Below are 21,725 nucleotides of genomic sequence, written 5' to 3'. Positions count from 1 at the left end.
AAAGCACTACTACTTGTTGGAATCAGTGAGGAACCAGAATTACGTTTTGATTGGGTGCAAGTCTAACTCAAATAGATAAATAGAAAACAAATTATATATTATCTTTTTTGCAGAAAAAGATTCTTAGGTTAATGAAAAACCCATTATATTTTCAATTTGGAAAGTATAATCAGTCATTTGGTACAAGGCAAGAACAAATTCCCATTAGAAAAGAGATAAGATTCGTGCTGAGAATATGCTTATGCGTGGCCAAGAATATGCTTAATCCCTCAAACCTTTGTTGCACAAACTAGGGGAATAAAAAATAAATAAAAAATGATTGGGGCCCTCCATTGTAATGGGCATGGTAAGAGTGACTTTAGCCCCCAATAATAATAATAATTATAATAATAAAAACAAGAACTGAGTGAGACTCGATGGACCCCATGTATTTGAGATTCATTCAAAAACCTTATCTTTCAAGAGAAAACCACCCTTTGTTATCCTCAAACTACGAACCTTTGTAAAAAAATATACTTTATTTAAAAAACTATAAAAAAATTAATTTTTATTAATAAAATCTATTTTTTTTTATAAAAAGTTTGTAGGAGAATTGTGAATGCAAGTAACATTACTGACTGGGTAATACTTGCACAGTCTATGCTTTAGCTGTAGCATTGCTCGGTCACCAAAACAAAAATATAACGTACATTTGTTGTATCCTATCTCTCTGGTCCATGTAACCCGCGCAGTGCTGTAACTCTTAACTTGCTTCCGTCTCTCTCTCTCTCTCTGCGCACGTAAAACTCCTACTCCTACTATCATTCTTATCACACCGCAACATCTCTGCGACTTCTCTCTTGCAACCATGTCTTCCACAACCCTCGAATCCACCGCTGACAGCCTCTCCAGGCTTGGCATCAGCGCGAGTTTCGCCTCCTCTGCTCCTAAATTGCACGAGAACCTCCACCTTCTCTCCCCGGATGAGGTCCGTTTGCGCCAATATGTATTTGTTTATATATGTGTTATGGTTTTCGTGATTTTGGGTGGTTTTCATTGGGAATGGTGGTGGTTGGGCAGATTGAGCTGGCGAAGATGCTGGTGGAGATGGGCCAGAGTCATGTGTTTGATCATTGGGCTGAGCCCGGTTTCGATGATGAGGAAAAGAAAGGTTTTTTCGATCAGGTTTGGTTTTTTTCATTGCTTATGATGTTAAAATTTTGGATTCGATACATATTTCGTTCTTTCTTTGTGATTTGTCTCAAAATTGTGTTTTGTTGGTCTATTTCTGTTTGCTGGCTCTGTATTTGAAATTGAGTCTCTGTGAAATGTTTTAGACTTAGTACTGAGTCTTTTCGAGTGTAATTGGAGAAGGTCCTTGTTCAAAGTTCTTGGTTCTGTTTCTTCATGTCATGATCGATTTATGTGAATTTTAATTGTATATTCCACGTATGTTAAAAAAATTGTTAAATATGAAAAAGAATGAGGAATTCGATATGCAAATGATTCTGGCTTTGAAAAATCTGCATTGGGTTGATTCGAACAGTAGGATGAGCGACGGAAAATGTTGCGTTTGAGAATGAGTGAGTGAGAACTTGGAAGACATAGGGTAGAGTGGAAGGCTGAGAAGATAGGTGCGGGAATTGATTTAAGTTTTTCTTAACAATGGCCTTGTGCGGGAATTGATGCACCCAAGGCCTGGTGCATGAGTGAAGTGAGAACCTTCTTATAACTGCCAATTTGTTGGGTTTCTCCTACAAAATTGCTTCTAATTCAATTCATTCTTGTTTCCTTTAAGCTCTGTTATTGGGTTTTTAAACTTATCTTAACAATGGCCTTGATCAGTTCTAAACTAACCATGCAGCTTTCCATTTCTTCTTCTCATTGAAAGTTTATTTCAGGTGGCTCGGCTTAATTCAAGCTATCCTGGGGGTTTGGAATCGTATATTAAAACTGCCAGAGAACTCTTAGCGGATTCAAAAGCAGGAAAGAACCCTTTTGATGGCTTCACACCTTCTGTAAGTGAATATATATATATTTATATATTTATATTACACCAATGAATTATGACCTACAATCATCTTACATTTCGTGAGCCAGTCCATGTAAATAGGCACAAATAACTAGAATTTATTCTTCTAAATGAGTTCCTATAGTATGTGTGAAAAATGCATCTTACTATCTGCACAAAGACGTGCAAGTACGTACAAATTTGACATTTTTGTAAACTAGCAATTCTATAGCTTCAAATTCCACTTCAGTGCTCAACACCTAATAGAAATATCAGTAGTTTGTTATATGTATATCATTACATGCTTGCACTCAAGTGCTGGTTTTGCAGGATTGTTTTTACTTTTCTAGATGTTTATAGTCATTGTCATCCTGTAGCTTGTGGTTTGAACTCCCTGCCTTCAGACCTGTGCTCATTTGGGAAGCACTGTGGATGGTGATGAGCAACAAGGCCTCTGTTTTATTTCTCTGATACAATCTCTAGATGCTCATCAAAATGAATGGGCCAATACCATGCATAGCTATTCTTGACCTCTTCATCCCATACACACATATTTAAGATGTGCTGAGCCTGTTAATCTCTCTTTTCCAAGAGTAATCTTTGTGGATACATGAAAAAAATAATTTTTGCAGGTTCCGAAAGGTGAGATTTTGACTTTTGGTGATGAAAAATTTATCAATTTTGAGGAGTCAGGGGTCAGGGAGGCCCGGAAAACTGCATTTGTCCTTGTTGCTGGAGGACTTGGGGAACGTCTGGGATACAATGGAATAAAGGTAACTAATCATTGATTAAATACATTTGCACGTAGTTCTTTTGTTGATCATAATGTTCTTATGTTTCATCTATCATGACAACCCACATAATGACAACCCAGATATCTTAAACAGATTTGGCTTAACCATCAATTGTATTTTTTAAATGTCTAATTTCCTTCTTTTTAACCTATTTCCATTTTCAAAGGTCTTCAATTAGACGTCTCTAGTGATCATCTGTCGGTCTACATTTCATTAGGTCACATTATGTTACTTGATTTTTTTTTTCATTTTGTACCTAATTTCCAGCAATTTAAAACATATTATTAATGCATTTGTATTGTCTCGCGTCCTCATTTGTAAGGACATGTTTATTGACACAATACTTCCTTCAAGTCAGTTATGGTTGGCACATGGCTGTCTTGATTATTTGATAGAAATTTCATTGTACACGTGTCTTTGTTTGTGTAATTGATCTCATTTCTGGATTAATAGATGCATGTGACCTTAGCGGATTAGTGGGTTGATGATTTTATTCTCCCATATTTTGATCAATATTGGTGCGAATATCTTCAGCCAAATTGTCTTTATGACTTGCAGGTGGCTCTTCCGGCAGAGACTACTACAGGGTCAGGTTTCTTACAGCAGTACATCGAGTCTATTCTTGCTCTTCAAGAAGCAAGTGGAAGACTCGCACAAGGTCTGTTACCAACCAATGCTATTTGTCATGCAATATCTAGAGATTGCATAAGATGCTGTCTTGGTAATCTAGTGTCAGTTTTTCCTGATTTTCTATGGATCATTTGTTGGATCTACAGGACATTTAGATATTATGTGGAAAGAGGATCAATTATCTCTGAAGTGCTTATCTTGGTGTCCTGTAAAATCATATCTGACAAAACTTTAAGGTGGTGCTAGGAATAAAACAGGACATAGGACCATCCCCTTGGATGGCTTCTGATATTCTTATATAGTGTCATTTTTCTCCTAGAGTTTTGTCTTCTTTCAGAAAATGCTGTTGAATGAAAGGAACTAATAGCTGCATGATGTAAGACCAAGTAAGTGGGAAGCAGCTTCAGATGGCAGAGGCAAATGAATGGTCAATTAGCAGTTGAAAATTTGAGATTTTTGCACCATGAAATAGTTCAGAACAATCCAGTTCTCTTAATGAAATGTCCCCCCTTATGAATGTTTCCAAGATATTCAATATCCAAAGAAAGCTGCCTCTGGAAATTCTAAGACTGATGAGTCATTTCTGTTGGGAAAAGTGGCTAACCCTATTTGGTGCAAATGTAGGGAAAGATGGAATGAAAATATTTCCAGCTTAGTCTCCAATCTTTCTTCTGCTGTTTGGCTCATTTCTTTTACGTACTGGACATAAATCTGAACTTAACGCTTAATGAGACTCTCAAAATGATGCATCTGCAAGTTAGGACACTACAAGAGTTGCTAATCACTTTGAACAGAAGCTAATTTCTTGAGATGATCCTCATTACACCAGTGGTGCTGCCAATAAGTCATTTAAGTTACTTGAACCTTTCAAACATTACATACCTAAATTTCTACTATTTGCAAGGTAGGCAAATGCAAGCATGTTATCAGATAGTGCAAGTAAGATTAACCTAAAAAATTAAGGCAGGTTGTCTTTCTTTATTCTATCAATTCTAGTCATAGTGGTCTTCATCATCGCTTTCTCTGAACTTGAATTAAATTACTTTTTCTCATCGGTGCATTCATCTATCTCCTATGCACTTGGCAAACCACCTTTGGTGACTCATTCTCATCTTTTCCTTAATTAAGTTCTATCTCCACCTCTGAACATATATTTTTATCTCTTACTTTATCTTCCATGACATCCCCTCTGACCTATATTAAATGTCTCATGTCACTGGCTATTGGATTTCACTTAGTCAATGCAAACTAGTGAATGAGGGTGATTTTTGTATTAAACTACTTTCTTTTTACCTATAAAAGAATTGTATTAAACTACTTTCTTAGTTTCGCTTCTTGGTTAAAGTAATAATGTTTATGATATTTTTGTAGGTGATTGTCAAACGCGGATTCCTTTGGTTATAATGACGTCAGATGACACACATACACGCACTGCAGAGCTTTTAGAATCAAATTCGTATTTTGGAATGGAACCTACACAAGTAAAACTTCTAAAACAGGTATTTTAAAACAGATATTTGATTGGTTGTTGACGTCTTACGGGACAATGCTCATTATAGTAGTAGAATGGGTTCATTCGCTAATCAATTTTCCATTCATTACAGGAAAAGGTTGCATGCTTGGATGATAATGATGCCAGGCTTGCAGTTGAACCACGTAACAAATACAGGATTCAGGTAGCAATGGCGTTAAATAGACTTGATAATTTAGTCGTTGGCATCAAATAAAATTCTTAACCTTGGAACTTTATTGCATATTCGTTCCTTAAACCCTTTTCTGTTTGTGGTAGACAAAACCTCATGGCCATGGTGATGTGCATTCACTTCTGTTTTCTAGCGGCCTTCTGAAAGTTTGGTAATTCTTAAGATCTCATCTCAACTCTGGAATTTCTTTTTGTGCTTATGAGTTAATCAGTATTTTAAACATTGTAATTTTACTGTTTATCTTGATTGCTTGTTTGTGTACAAATATGAGATCTATGCGTGCGCGCCTTCACTTGCATCTCATTCTTTTCTGGCTGAGTCACATAAATAACCTCTGGACTTATGGCAGATAGAAAGCCACTGCATAATGTAAAACTATAGCTAATCTAATTTGCACCTCAAATTTCTGTTTATTGGCATCCTTTTTTGCTTCTATTTGAAGTGGAATTAGTAGGTTTGCAATCTTTTTATCAACAATGACTATAGCTTTCTCCCTAAAATTTTGTTTCTGGAAGTTTGACAGCCTAAAGTTACCTTTGGAAATTCATGGTACTGGATACAATTGTTTTTTTTAATCAATAAACAAGAATTTTATTGATGGTAATAGTCATAACCCAAGGACACGGGACATATACAAGAGCAAGTGGTACTGGATAAATTGTTATGTCCCATGATATGCATTTATTTCAAAACTGGCTTGGAAAAAGGTACTTTCAAGATTATAGTAGTTCATGATTATTTCAGGCACGATGCTGGTTTGAGATGGGTTCTGTTTTTCCAAGATACAAATGGACTTCTATTCAAGGTTTGTTGATTCAATGTTATGTTTTATTTTTGATCGATACATCTCTCTGGTTGGGTTACCTATATAAAAAATGTCTCTGCTAGGGTTGTGCTTGGTTGCAAAATAGACATTCTCAGCATTGATTATTGTTTGAATGTAGGCAATCCCAGCAGCTCTGGGTGTAAGTGCTGCCAGACAATACCATGTTAACTCTCTTGCTGTTCCACGTAAAGCAAAAGAAGCTATTGGAGGAATTACAAAACTTACTCATGCCGATGGTATTTTGCTGTTTTGTTGAATACATTCAGTTGTATGTGGTTCACAATTTTCAACTTGTATCATGGCTTTCTTTGCCTGGAAGTTATTTGCTATGTTAATTACTTTGCTTAACTTGTGTGAAAATGGTATATCACATGTGAAATTTATTGTGGTGTCCATGTGGAGAATTTGTTTCTATTCTAGTCTTTAATCATTCCTCTACAAATTAAATTGCTTCAGGGAGGACAATGGTGATCAATGTGGAATACAATCAGCTTGATCCTCTACTAAGAGCAACAGGACATGATGATGGAGATGTTAACGATGAGACTGGCTATTCTCCTTTCCCAGGAAATATAAACCAAGTAAGCTTCTGGAGAAAACTCATCATCTTCTGATCAAATAGGGTGCCTATCCCCAATATTAATCTTCTCAAATTTATGGTCTAGTTTATTGGAGTGTGCCATACCTAAGTTTACAGTGAGTGCTGCCAAGTATACTGAAAAATCCACTGGATCTTTTCAGCTTCTGATGAAAATCTCAAAATTAATTTTCAAAATTTCCCCAACTCATCAGAAGGCAAGGGAAAGTGGGTGGATGTCCTGTAAAGTACCTTTATAGAAAGTTACATCAGTTTTCATATTTATAAATAGAAAATGATTAAAACACAACCTTTTTTACAACTCTTTTTTTTTGTTTTTTTTATAAGTAAGAAATAATTTTATTCATCAAATGAAATAGGTGCAGCCCATGCATACACGAAGTATACAAAAGAAATCACCTAATTACATTCTATAAAGAAGGAAACAAAAACAGAAAATCATGAGCTGAATCTCCATTAAGCACTATAGCTGAAAACCATTGGAATAAAGAAAACACAAAGAATTTCCGCCATAGTGCTCTCCTTATTATTAAAACATCTTCCTTTCCCACCAAATACACCACCTGAGACACAAAGGAACCATCTTCCACACAGCAGCCACTTGAGGAGAACTTTGCAATCCAAGCCAACACGCAAGTAAATCCACGACTTTCATAGGCATCACCCAAGCCATCCCAACTCTACTGAAAACACCATCCCATAGTGCCTTTGCCGCCTCGCAGTGCAGAAGTAAATGATCCACATATTTTCCATGTTTCTTACACATGAAACACCACTCCATAACAACAAGACCGCACTTTCTCAAGTTATCGATCGTCAGAATATTCCCGGGTGATGCTGTCCATATGAAAAAAGCAACTTTGGAAGGCACATGTGACTCCAAATACTCTTCCAAGGAAAAGGAGAACAATGCTGAACAGTCAACGCCTTATTGTAAGACTGTACCGAAATTTTTTTACTGCCCGTATGCTTCCATATCCCTCTCATTACCACCAATCCCCGGTGAGTGTAAGAAGCTGAAAACATCAGAGACCTCATCAATTTCCCAGTCCTGTACAGCTGTAGTTAAACAAACATCCCACTGCAATGTTCCATTGAAACGGTTTAACAAATCAGCAACAGTAACATTCCGATTGGCTGCCAAATGAAAAATAACTGGAAACGTACTAGAAAGAGCCCGATCACCATACCAAACATCAAGCCAAAAATGGATCCTTGAACCCTCACCAACAACAAAATTTATATGATTAGCAAAAATCTCCCAACCCTTCCTAATAAATTTCCCAAGACTCACACCATAAGCCCCCCTTGCCTCTTTAGAACACCAAGCCCCCTATCACTCCCATATTTCTGATCTTTAACTTCCCTCCACAATACATTTTCGATCTTTAACCTCCCTCATAGTGCAATGGCTCGGGAGAGCATTGGAGGACTGTTTGAAAGGAGAAAAAAAGGAGTTTTACACGACGATTAGGGAAGGATATTGTAGTTTTATAGCACAGCGGTGCTTGAATAGCCGTGGTCGATATATGGCGGTAGTAGAATATAGTGAGGGAGGAAGGCGAAGCTTTATCTTTATACCTGAAGAGGAGGGGGGAGGGGATGGAGGAGATTGAGGGAGGCATTGTGGGAGTGTATACAGGAAGGGAGAAACATGGGTGGGTCTCGCAAAGGAGCATAGATGAGGCCAATGGTGGAAGAGTTTCAATCGAATACACGGTCCTATAAGGAGGTGCTTATGCCGGCGGTGACTCACCGTGAACCGCGAGTAGGGGAAATATGCATCGAGCCCCTTGTTTGGCTTTACGGAAGAGGGGCGTTGGCAGGGAAGATGTCGGCCTGGAGGAGATGGACGTACATAGTACGATGGTGGAGATGTAGGCACAATTGAGGAAGCTGCAGGATGAGGTGGAAAAAGTGTTGAGATGTGTTGGGGCAAATAAGGAAAGAGACAAGGAACATGCAAGTATAGGGGCTGGGGTGGGCTTAGGTGATCAGAGGCCCAACAAGGTCACAAATAAACAGCAGGTTATGGGGGCAGGCTCGAGTGCTGGGCCTAGTAAGGGGTTGGGCTAGTGTGGAGAAATAATGAAAGGAGAAGCCAAGTGGGCCGACAGGTTGGGCCACAACCCATGGGGCAGTTTGATGGAAGAACCCAACCTGTGTGGAGAGAATGCATAGGGGCTCCATCCATTGGCTGAAGTCGTACTCTCCCATCAGAAATTTTGACGCGAAGTACGTAGACGGCGGAGGATCCGTTGATGGGGACACAGAAGACGCCGGCGACGGCGATGGAGCAGTCAGTAGGTGGGCAGTACACGTGTGTCCAAAAAACGACAGTAGAACTTCCAGTGGGCATTTCTACACCACCGTGTGTCGTTTCATTGTCGAGTGGTGGCCAGAAAGTGCCGATGGGATGCTGGGGAGAAGGGTATACTTTGGCAAACCCTCAATTACAGCTCCTCGATGATTCTAAGATGGACGAAAGAGAAGGGTGTGTTCATATGACCTTTCACATTTTGGCAGTGAAGAACTACCTTTTTCTGAAGAAGAGAATTCCCAGAGACTTGTCTAGGTGCTAAGTGGGCTTGTTGGGGAGGGTGAAAATTTTTTGGTAGAAGAGACTCAGGGTTTGCTGATGGAATTTAGAATGGGTGAGCCTACCCCTTTGAATTATATGTTACCAGTTCAATCTCGTGTTTCAGACTCGATATTTCACAAGGTGAAGGAAATACAACAATGTGTGGGGATGGAGTGTGAAGGTTTTGAGGAACAGTTCATGGCTTTGCTTACCGCCATTGAAGTGGGGCATTAACAACACAGGAAAGTTGGATAAAAAAAAAAGCGAGAGCTTAAGAAGTTAACATGGTCGATGAATTAGAGGGTAGTTCTAGCAGGGACAAGTCAAAAGGGAAGGGGCTGGCCTCCCCCCAATGAAACCCAAAATTGTGTCTTGGAATGTCCACGGGCTCAATAAGGCCAATAAGCGTCTCTAAATAAGAAACTTGCTTTGTGAGTGGAAGGCGGACATTATTTGTTTACAGGAGACAAAGCTGAAATTAATTACTAAAAGAATTGTGCGAAGTTTATGGAGTTGTGTACACGTGGATTGGGTGTATTTGGCTTCGAATGGGGCGTCAGTAGGTGTTTTGGTGATGTGGGATAGAGGGGTGGTGGAGAAAAGGGAGGAATTTATAGGGGTGTTCACAGTAGCATGCTCCTTTAAGAGTGTGACAGATAACTTTATGTGGGCTTTTGCAGGTGTATATGGACCAAACTTAGACAACAACAGAAGACTATTGTGGAAAAAATTAGCTGGAATACATAGCTGGTGAGACCTTCCATGGTGCATTGGTGGAGATTTTAATGTCATAAGATTTCCAAGTGAATGTTCTGGAAATAGAAGAGTGTAGCCAGCAATGACAGAATTCTCGGAGTGCATATTTGATTGTGGATCTGCAACCGGGTCTGTCACATGGTCTAATAATTAGACGTGGTCTCGATTGGATAGATTCTTAATATCTCCAGAATGGAAAAGTCATTTTTCGAATATACGGCAAAAGAGAATGCCTCATCTTTGTTCGGATCATTGGCCTATCATGCTGGATTGTGGTGGTCTCTAAAGAAGGCATCGGTATTTCAAATTTGGAAATATATGGCTGAAATCTGAAGGCTTTGAGGACAGGGTTAGACAGTGGTGGTCCTTATATAAGATATAGGGTACCCCTAGCTTCACCTTTGTGGGTAAACTGAAAGCTCTAAAAAAGATTTAAAGCTTTGAAACATGCAATCGTTTGGTGATATAGGGGAACACGAGAAAAGCAAGGTGATGGAGATCCAAGAGTTAGAGAGGATACAAGAGGATTGGACTCTTTCATAGTAAGAATTAACTTGGAAAACAATGTTGGCCGCAAATCTTGAGAGGATTATTTTATTAGAAGAGACTCATTGGCGTCAAAAACCAAGAGCATTGTGGTTAAATGAAAGAGATTGAAGCAGGACATTCTTCCACAAAATAGCTAACTCTCACAGGAGAACCAACAACATTGAGATGCTGAAAATTGATGGTGTTGATTGTAGGGAAAAGTAGGTAATTCACAATCATGTATTTGATTTCTTTGAGCAGTTACTTACTGAGCAAGTGGGATGGCAGCCTACGCTTGATGGGCTTGGTTTTGACTCCATTGGGTTGCATGATGTTTGTCGGTTGGAGAGACCTTTTGAGGAAGCGAAGGTTTACGAAGTAGTGAGGAAAATGGTTAAAGACAAGGCACCGGATCCTGACGGTTTTTCTATGGGCTTCTTGCAAACATGCTGGGATGTGTTAAAGGAATACTTATGAGGGTGTTTCAGGAGCTTTCCTCGGTTGGAAATTTTGAGAAAAGCCTTAACGCTACTTTTCTCACATTGATACCGAAGAAGGTTGAGGCTGTGGAGATTAGGGAGTTTCGGCCCATTAGCTTAGTAAATGGGGTATATAAGATAATTTCCAAGGTACTTGCGAATCGCCTAGGTGAGGTATTGGAGAAGATAATTACAAAATCCCAAAATGCTTTTGTAAAGGGTAGATGGATTTTAGATGCGGTTCTTATCACCAATGAATGCCTTGACAGTAGACTGAGAGCTGGCACTGCATGGATCATCTGCAAGCTAGACATGGAGAAGGCATACGATCACGTTAACTAGGATTTTCTTTTTTACCTTATTGGGAGGTGTGGTTTTAGGGAGAGGTGGTGGTCTTGGATCTGTTGGTGCATATCAACTGTGAAATTTTTAGTTTTGAATGGAAGCCCAACTGGCTTTTTTAATAGCACACAAGGATTAAGACAAGGAGACTCGTTGTCTCCATTACTTTTTGTTATTGTGATGGAGGCGCTAAGCAGAATGACCTTGGCATTGGTTAATAATGGTCTCATGACTGGCTTTTCAATTGGAACCTTGGATAGGGGAATTATTAGGCTGCGTTTGAATGTTGAGCTGAGTTGAGTTCTCTATGAATAGTAGTGAGTTGAGATGGTAGAGTGAGTTCTGTGGGGCCAACTTAAGATGAGTTTAGATGTGTTTGAATGTTAAGATGAGTTTAGATGTATTTATGAGAAGTTGAAAAAGGTTGTGGATCCTACGTTTAAAGAGGTTTTGAGCTGAGATGAGTTTAGTGATTTGAAAGTTGGGTGTTTGGATGTTAGAAGAGGTCTAAATCTGAACTAGTTCAGTCAAGGAACCAAACATAGTCTTAATATTTCTCATTTATTATTTGCAGATGACACACTTATCTTTTGTGAGGCAGAGCATAACCAGGTTCGAGCACTGAAGGCCCTTCTCCTTTGTTTTAAAGCAGCGTCGGGGTTGAAAGTGAACTTCTACAAATCAAAGATGGTGCCAATTGGTGGTGTTCATCATATAAGACAGTTGGTTAGCACTCTGGGGTGTAAGACTGCCTCTCTTCCTATGACTTACCTTGGACTCTCGTTGGGGGCTGCCTCGAGAGTCTTCTTTGTGGGACACAGTGATTGAGAAAGTAGAGCGGAGACTGGCAGGATGGAAGAGACTTTACCTGTTGAAAGGTGGTAGGATTACCTTGATCAAGAGTACATTATCTAATCTACCAATTTACTTTTTGTTTCTATTCCCTATCCCAGCAAATGTGATGTTTCGAATTGAGAAACTTTAACGTGATTTCTTGTGGAGTGGAGTGGAGTGGGTTAGGAGTTCAAATTCCACCTAGTCAAGTGGGAGAAGGTATGTTGCCCTATCTCCAATGGTGATTTGGGTATTAGAAATATGAGAATTTTTAATTGGGCGTTACTTGAAAAATGATTGTGGAGATACAATAAGGAATCAAAAGCCTTATGGAAGTTGGTGATTGAGAGCAAATATGGAGGTTTGGGGGGGGATGGTGTAAAAGTGAGAGGAGGGGCTTATGGAGTGGGGTTGTGGAAACACATAAGAAGAGATGGGGGGTCTTTACTTGACACATAAGGTTTCTTTTGGGTGAGGGTTCTGGGATTAAATTCTTGAGTGATTTGGTGCGGTAACAGTGTTTTAAAGGACTTATTTCCTTCACTTTTATGGGTTGCAAGTGCGAAAGATGTTTCAGTGGCTGAAGTCATGGTGATATCGGGGGAGCAAATCTAGTGGAATATCAGTTTTAGTCGGGCAACACAAGATTGGGAAATGTGCAGCTTTGAAGACTTTTTCAGCCTTTTGTACTCCATAAAACCAAGCAACCAACAAGAAGATATGTTGTGGTGGATACCTGCTGGTAAATGTTCATTCTCGGTTCGCTTTTTTTATAAGTCTCTCACACAAGAGCCCAATATTCAGTTTCCATGGAGAAGGTTTTGGAGACGTAAGGCTCCTCCCAAAGCGCATTCTTTGTGTGGACAACTTCCTTGTGTAAGATCATCACAATCGACAATTTGAGGAAATGTAGGGTGATCATCGCAGATTGGTGTTGCATGTGTAGGAACGGGGGCGAGTCTATGGACCATCTCCCACTACATTGTGAGACAGCTAGAGTGTTAGGGAATGAGGTGTTCAGTAGACTAGACTTGGCTTGGGTTATACCTGAGACAGTGGTGGCAGTTCTGGCCAGCTGGATAAATCTAAGAGGCATTCAACAAATTAAAGTTGTGTGGAAGATGGTCCATATATGCATCATGTGGTATTTGTGTCAAGAGCGCAAAGATCGGACGTTTGAAGACAAGGAGAGATCGTTGGCAGAACTAAAAACTTTATTTATTAGAACACTATGTACTTGGGCCATTGCTGTTGATTTTAATGGCCTGGATCCACATGATTTTCTTGTCTCTATTGCGCCTACATAGTTAGGGCATACTTTTGTATTGTACCTGGCTATGCCTATTCATTGATTAATAAAATTTGTTTACTTATCAAAAAAAAAAAATTCCCCTTCCAATTGGCCTCCACAACCATTTCCCTAACAAAGCCTTGTTGAAACTTGTTAAATTTCGAACCCCCCAACCTCCGTTTGAAATAGGAGCACAAACTCTGTTCCAACTAACAAGGTGAATTTTAGTCTCCTCACCCATTCCACCCTACAAAAAAGTACGAAATAATCTTTCAACTAACAAGGTACGAAATAAGGATAGATAATAAGTTGGGAGATTGTAAAGTGTACTTTTAATAAGAGTAATTCTACCCCTTTTAGAAAGATATAATCGCTTCCAACCTGCCAACCTTTTCTCAATCTTCTCAACTACCACGTCCCTTATGGACTTAGTCTTAAACGACGCTCCCAATGGAAGGCCAAGATATTTCATAGGTAAAAAAACAACTTTTCAACCCAATAGGTCTGCCAAACAGTTAATATTTCCGCACCTCCCCCACTAGAACGAACTCTGACTTACCCAAATTCACCTTAAGGCCTGATACAACTTCAAAACATAATAATACAACTCTGTTTTAAATAAATGATATTTTTGTAAAAGAAGTTGTAAAATAGCTATAGGAGTATTATTGTTTATGCCCTCCATTTAAAACAAAGGAAAGGATTGTCTGTATCACTACTATTCATAAATATGGTTACCAGAGCATAAAAATATAGAACTAGTGCAGAATCTGTAGAGTGAAACGGTGTTTTTTTTATTCCCTCTCTCTCTCTCTCTCTCTCTCTCTCAGTTGTGTGTGTGCGTGCACGCATGCTTGATTAATGGTATACGTACTTATTAGGCTTCTCCACATACTAGCCTCAGCTTCTGGGTGACATCATTTACCATGGTATCAAAGCTTGGTTTATTTTTTTTGTTCTTGTATATTACATGTCGTCAAGCAGTGTTTTTTGTTTTAATTGGGTCATAAAGAGTATTTGTTCTATTTTTAATCATTCTTCTTATACTAGATCCAATCTCCCGATGCCTACATAAAGGGAAAAAATCAACTTCTTTTCGTGTATTCTGCAGCTCCCTATTCAGTGCTTTGCATGCGCAAATTATTGGCTTCCTCCTGGACATAGGAGGTGATCATAAGGAATCCATACCAGTTGGATGTATATTTTGTTATGATTAGAAGTATCTATTAGACCTCTTGACCTACTAACTTAAGTTTTTTGGTCGTACATTTTAATGAAATCATAGGAACAATTAAGAAAAGGAGGTTTGAGAATTTTTGTTACGTTGGTTTTTGGCGAACTACCAGTCTCATCACCATCTGTTTTTTCTTTTAGGTAAAAGTTACCGGGTGCTTCATTATACATTTCAGCTATCATCAATATCAATTATAAGACTTTGTATCTTGGCTTTAGCATTTGATTGAGATTTTTCTATGTTTCACTTGCTCATTCTCTTTAATGGAACTGTTACATGCCTAATCTTTAGCAGTCCTACCAACATCTGTTTTTTCTTTCAGATAAAAGTTACCGGTTGCTTTATTATACATTTCAGCTATCATCGATATCAATTATAAGACTTTGTATCTTGGCTTTAGCATTTGATTGAGATTTTCATATGTTTCACTTGCACATTCTCTTTTGGAACTGTTACATGCCTAGGCTTGACTTGTATGACTTTTTCCAGTTGATTTTGGAACTTGGTCCATACATTGAGGAGCTCACTAAAACAGGAGGTGCTATAAAGGAGTTTGTTAACCCAAAGTAAACCTTCTCTATTTACTTCCAAATTTTGGTTAGAAATTCTAAATTATTGTGTGTGCTTAATTGCTTGCAGTGATCAAGTGTTCCAAAAATTATCAAGTTTTCTTTTCTTTGAAGTGTTGTTTAATCTGTGAACTTTTTCATGTGGGCTTCATAACTCTTATCGAAGAAAAACTCTATTCAGCAGTCCTACACCACACACCTACTTTTATATTTTATCTTTTTATTTTTTTCCCTCAACAGGTGTATGGTGTGTGGCTGCTGAGTAGAAGAACTCTGAATTGATAAATTGACAATAATTCACCTGACTAATCGATTAAATGTGTTAGTCACACCTTCATATATTCCATGTTGTAAATTTTCTATTTGCTGGTTATGACCCTCTAGCATTGGAGAAATGTTGTTGTTTCTTAAATTATTTTGCTCATGGCAATGTTTAGGGAATGAGGTAGTTATAGCCAAGTCCTACTTTAAATAGAAAACTGCTTTAATTTTGAAGGCTATAGAAGTTAGATTCAGCATGATTATTCTTGTTGGAAAAGTTGTTAAAGAATCCAAAGCATGATTCCAATTTTTTGGAGGTTCGGCGACGCACACTCTCACTCACACATGATGTTGCAAATATAAGCTAGTGCTTCCTTTTTGTTTACCATCGTCCTTATATCCAATTTTACTGCAGATACAAAGATGCTAGCAAAACTTCTTTTAAATCCTCAACTCGTCTAGAGTGTATGATGCAAGACTATCCGAAAACTTTGCCTCCAACAGCAAGGGTTGGATTTACGGTAATTTATGGTTTCCTGAGTGAGAGTGTGTGTCGCTCATAATTTATGGTAATTTATGGTTTCAAGCCACTCACAATCCTTCCTTAATCTTGAGTCTTAGATGTTTAGATCTACTCAGTGTTTTTAATGCTATCTGAAGAATGCTCTTCATATTTATTTTGTGATAGCATGTGCTATTAATGTAGTTTTTTCATCGTTGCCCTCATTGTTTGGTAGTTGTACTATGATGATTAGGTCATGGATGCATGGCTTGCTTATGCACCTGTGAAGAACAACCCTGAGGATGCTGCTAAGGTAAGAGTATCTTCACTACCCTTTCAGCTGTTCCTTGTTTTGGTACTTGAATGATATACTGGGTGGTTTTCAACAAATTATATTTTTCCCACGTCTGACCAGTTTGTTGGTTGATAATGTAGTGGTTTTAAAAACTCAAGTGGTACAGTGCATTTTCTTGATTAACAGAATGAGGATTTTATGACGTTGGAACTGGTCAAACTCATGCCATAAAATAAAACAGACTGCCCCCTTTTTCTCCATGGCTGCTGGATATATAGTTATGTCATATTTTTTAATCCCATGCATGCAAGAGCTCCTCAAAGATCAAGTGATAAACACAATGTGATTGTTTAGTAGGACCGCCTGTGATTTTGTTGACAAAGATAGTAATAGTGGTAATGGGAGTCTGGTCTATCGAATGGAAATTTATGCTTGGGGATACACTTCCATTGTTTACATAATCGTCTAAGCTATCCTAAAACTTGTAGTACCAATAGCTATGCCTTTCTATTTATACAAAAGCTTGTTTAACAGGGTAGTTATAGCCAATTCATTTAGGCCTGGTTTGGTTTCACAAACCTTTCAAACCATCCCATCCCATCTCATCTCAACATCCAAACACCATTCAAACACAAACATTTTTCAATTTCAAATTTTCAACTTTTTCATCTAATCATTACCTAATCATTACAAATTTCCCAAACTTCTAAACAAAACGCAAAAAACAATTAAATTTGTTCAAATCCCAAAACAAAATGATATTAAAAACTTATATTCCAACCCTCCTAAACTTTATAATTTTTTTATTCAATTTTCTCTCTCCTTTCCCAAAACTCCATAAAAATCTTAACTCAAACCATTTCACTAGTATTCACAAATTATCTCACTACTATTCACAGATTTCTCATCTCATCTATGTAACCAAATGAGGCCTTAGTCTTGCAGAATTTCATATATTAAGAGCAAGAAAAGATACCATATATTAGAAGTTCTAGACACCAATTTAAATTTGAAGTATAGATTTATGGATTCTACACTTTGGCCGGTCGTCAAACTGAGAAGTCATATCTGGTCTAGCTCCTCTTGATGCCCAAACTAAAAAATTGGCGCTGGAAGTTCGTGTTTAGAGTAACGAAGCATATCTTGGTCTGCATATCGTTAGATTTCCTGTTGAGTCCAGAGGGCTGCATTAGAAGCCTGGTGGCTCAAGACTGTTAAAAATAGACGTGTTTATATGGTGATATATTTATTGTTCTCCTAATAAACGCCTGTCGTTTATCTTCTAGGTTATGTATATTTGTGGTTATAACTCCGATCTATTGAGCATGAAGCTCAGTAAACCACTAATTTTATTTCTTATGGACGGATATGCCTGGTTTCCATTTAAGTACTCATTGGATATTATGCATGTATTTCCATTCTTATCTTTGTTACTCCATTTTATTAGTTTTCTCTGGCTATTAGTAGATGTTTTAAGCATTTAACAATTCTTTATCCTTTATCTTCTATACCTAATTGAGGTTAAACGAGATCTGGGCTTACCAACTTGGTTTTATTCTGTTTCTATTCGTTTTCTTGAATTTAATTGAAGGTACCAAAAGGAAATCCATATCATAGTGCAACTTCTGGAGAAATGGCCATCTATCGTGCAAACAGCCTTATTCTTAAAAAGGTAACTAATATTTTAATTCTATATAAATTTGTTAAGCATCATAAATTGTGATTGTAACTGAGATTGTTACATTAGATTGGAAGGGTTGAATGAATCCATTCACTTAAGCTCTGTGACCCCAGGTGAAGTGGTCATGCCAACGCATACATGATTACTGTGTACTAGATATGGCCAGATTTTCATCCTGCATTTTCACTTCTGTCAGCTTATCAATACATGGCGTCTTCTTTAGTCCTATGTTGGATGCTTCCCTAATTCAACTACTGGTTAAGGTCAAAGATTATACCATTATTGACTGGGAAATAGCACATCCAACTTGTACTCAGAACAACCAAATAACAAGATAGCTCTACCGATTGAACCAGTGACCTGGCTGACTCATCAGGGGCTGTTTGGGTATCATGAAACATGATCCTCATTTGAGTTTCTTTTTTTTTTCTGAAAAAGTGGCATTCTGATGGAGAACGGTATAAGATTACTTGCTGATTACATGTACATACAGAAACAGTTTAAAGATCATACAGGATGAAAAATAGATCAAAGTTGCAGGGAATTGTGACAATCCTTTTGTCATACTTGTATAGAAAAGCGTACAAAGGGTATATAAATAATAAAATCTATCTCTTCCTATCAGAGTAGAGGTCCTTAGTTTTAGCCTGACTCTACACTTCACCCAATTTAATTAAATATTTCACGTGTTTGGCCTACTTATGAAGTGAGAGTCTGATCCACACATGAGCAAGAGTGTTAAGATATAATACAATTCATAAAATTTACCACTTCCCATCAACTTAAGTTTAGGTTTACAAGTTGTGATTTCACAATTTATATATTCTCTAATCCCACATCATGAGATTTTTCTCCATGATGCACTTTTTGGGTAAGCCTTCCACTTCATAGTTGGTCTTTTAATAACCATATTTCACACTTTGCAATGATTCCCTTTTTGTAAGGGTGCTCCCTCCCCCTGGGGCTTGGCCCATCTGTATGCTAGGGGGCGGAATGGCCTCCATGGCCGTTTGATCCCCCGCCCAAGCCTCGACACCAACAGCTCAGGCTCTACCACAACCCAAGCCAACTTTAAAAAAAAAAAAAAAAAAAAATCCAAAATCATCCTAAGCCAAACTCTGGCAAAGAGAGATACTGGGGCCGGGAGGCTGAGGTCGGCACTGAGAGGAAGAGAGAGAGAGCGACGGACAACGGGGGTCTGAGACATTGAGGTCGCGAGAGGAAAGAGAGAGTAAGAAAAGAGAGACATTGTGGGGGGAGGGGTTTTGGTTTTTATACAAACCCTAATAAGAAACGACGTTTTATTGAAGATTTTTTTTTTTAAATATATATATATGGGCAGGGAGGATAGGGTAAACCTTGGGTGACCCGGCTCCCAATTGTGTGCGGGTCCCCGTTTGCGGATGTGGGACCCCACCCCAGCCAGGTAGATGCTGGAGGGGTGGACATACTCTGCAATGATCCCTAGCTCCTTGTATTCTATTTTACTGAATAATCTCCAGCTACCTTTATTTTCAAATGGCCAAAACCTAAAATATGTTCCACTCCAAGTATATGCGTGGTTTAAAGAAGGTTAAAAAAATTTGTTTTATTGAAACTGCACTTCTCCAAGAAATGTGAACAAATCTAACATATATATGCATTGATATTATATATGTACAGACGTGTGCTCATATTCTTACGTGGATTTGATGTATGAATACTTCAGTTGTTTTGTAAACAGAACTACCCGAATAATATTGCAAGAAATCTATGCAAATTTAAAGTGCTCGTAGATTTTGAATGACTCTCTCTCTCTCTCTCTCTCCATTGTTTAAATTATGGCGTTTCTGCTTTTTGTCTGTCTGCTAGGCTGGTGCCCAAGTTGCTGATCCAGTAGTACAGGTGTTCAATGGGCAAGAGGTAGAAGTCTGGCCTCGTACCACATGGAAGCCCAAATGGGGTCTTACTTTCGCAGAAATCAAAAGGAAAGTGTGTGGAAGTTGCACCATTTCTCAGAGGTCCACCATGGTCATTAAGGGCCGTGATGTCTTTCTTGAGGATCTCTCCTTGGATGGAGTTCTTCTCATTGATGCTGTTGATGATGCAAAGGTAAGCCAGGACAAGCTGATAAAAAATATGGATTTGGAAACTCTGAATAGACACACAGCTTGCTCTTTGTTTTCGCTTTTCTCAATGGTGTCAAGTTGGATGCCACTTCCTCTAAACCTTGTGAATATAATAGTTTGCATGTTTGAAGTAAATTTTCCCAAAATTCTCTCTTTAGCATGAATGCGGCAAATATTACGAAGTTGGTCATAAATTTCTGAATGAAAAATTCTTTTCATCGGCCACTATTTACCATCTCACACCTCACACCCTATAAAAACATCTATACACCTTATGAAAAACACCTCCACACCCTATGAAAAGCTATAGCTGTGGGGTGTGTGATGTGAACAGTTGCTGATTTGTAAAAAAACTTTGAATGAATTCCACATATATCTGACGTCAATATGGATGCTTTCCAAGCCTGTTGCCTTTTCTGACTCATATATTTTCTTGATATTATTTTTCACCAAAACTTCATTATAGAAACTATTGATGTGTGCTCTCATTCTATTTCTTTCTGTTCATCTGATGTGTTTTCTGCTGTTGGCGCCATCTGGTTCGGTTATTTAAACTAATTTCATATGGGTGACAATGTCAATGGTTTAGTATGTTTAGATCAAACGAATAAGTACTTTTATTAACATGATCTTTTTAAACAGGTAAAAGTACGAGGTTCGGTACAGAACAAAGGATGGATTCTTGAAAATATTGATTATAAAGATGCTTCGGTGCCTGAAGAACTAAGAATCAGGGGTTTCAGAATAAACAAGATAGAGCAGCTTGAAAAGATATACACAGAACCTGGCGAGTTCTGCGTGGAGCCGTGAAAGTCATGAACTTATCCAAATTAACATATCATGTCTCAAGCCAGAAATAATTTCCTTTTTCTTTTTATCTTCTACAACAAATTTATATTGCTTAAGCTAGCTGGGTCTGAAAAGGTTAGGTGAAATAATTGAATATTTCGAATAGCTTAAGGGGTTAGATTTTGTTTTTTCCTTTTTTAATTTCCTTATCAAATTTTTGCAAAGATTTCCCCCCATTTATCAGGACAGAGTCAGAAACAATCTTATCCAATTTGGTGCATAAATTTTATGAGTAATGCTACATACAGTCGTGAAATATGCAAGTGTCGCATAATCGTACTTATGAAAAAGAGTAGAGTCTATTATTAAAAAATTAATTTTTTTTTATGTGAATCTTGTATTTACTCAATTTTTTAAAGTGATTGTGTAATATTCGCGCGCTCAACGACTGTAAATATCATTTCTCAAATTTTATTGGCAGTGGTTATCCAAAGGCCTAGGTCGAGTTTTCAAAACACGTTATTGGATTTAATTAACCTTGATGGCAAGATTATTAAAAGGTCAAAACCTGTATATCTATCCTGTACTGTTCAAGGAAATAGTATTTGCTCAGCACGTAAGTGCTTGTGGAAAATGTTGTGACTTCTTTTTCCTTTTCTACCACTGATTTTGAAAAATCAAATACGATGTGTAGAAATGTAAGATTGCAGATGACTTAATAATCATTATCATATGATCACTTTAATATATAAATGGCTAGCTATATTATATATTTATCTTCGATCTGATTTATATAAATGGCTCTTCATGATATTGAAGGGTTGCATTTTACGATATTATATATATATATATATATATATATATATTTACTCAAATTGAAAGTATTTTTTATTGGGATGAAAGTTGTTTGAAAAATAAATAAATAACGTATAGA

The 21,725-nt window shown here is 37.9% G+C and overlaps 1 protein-coding gene across 1 annotated transcript; it reads left to right on the top strand.

The window, feature by feature from the left end:
- Positions 1 to 693: 693 nt before the first annotated feature.
- Positions 694 to 21,119, top strand: LOC109004826 (UDP-sugar pyrophosphorylase-like). The gene is made up of 17 exons (XM_018983529.2): positions 694 to 967; positions 1,060 to 1,164; positions 1,881 to 1,997; positions 2,623 to 2,763; positions 3,343 to 3,442; positions 4,786 to 4,913; positions 5,019 to 5,090; positions 5,204 to 5,268; positions 5,862 to 5,922; positions 6,062 to 6,179; positions 6,400 to 6,524; positions 15,076 to 15,152; positions 15,832 to 15,937; positions 16,172 to 16,231; positions 17,805 to 17,885; positions 19,746 to 19,985; positions 20,645 to 21,119. The coding sequence occupies exons 1-17, from the start codon at positions 848 to 850 to the stop codon at positions 20,810 to 20,812; spliced, it is 1,884 nt and encodes a 627-aa protein (XP_018839074.2). The 5' UTR covers positions 694 to 847; the 3' UTR covers positions 20,813 to 21,119.
- Positions 21,120 to 21,725: the final 606 nt, after the last annotated feature.

Source organism: Juglans regia, chromosome 6 (genome assembly GCF_001411555.2).
Source record: "Juglans regia cultivar Chandler chromosome 6, Walnut 2.0, whole genome shotgun sequence".
Classification (NCBI taxonomy): Eukaryota; Viridiplantae; Streptophyta; class Magnoliopsida; order Fagales; family Juglandaceae; genus Juglans; species Juglans regia.
This window is presented reverse-complemented; position numbering and strand designations above follow the sequence as displayed.

Coding starts and splice junctions, on each gene's coding strand:
- LOC109004826 (XM_018983529.2), top strand. CDS start 848: ATGTCTTCCACAACCCTCGAATCCACCGCTGACAGCCTCTCCAGGCTT. Junction 968..1,059: donor ACCTTCTCTCCCCGGATGAG/GTCCGTTTGCGC, acceptor GTGGTTGGGCAG/ATTGAGCTGGCGAAGATGCT. Junction 5,923..6,061: donor CAAATGGACTTCTATTCAAG/GTTTGTTGATTC, acceptor GTTTGAATGTAG/GCAATCCCAGCAGCTCTGGG.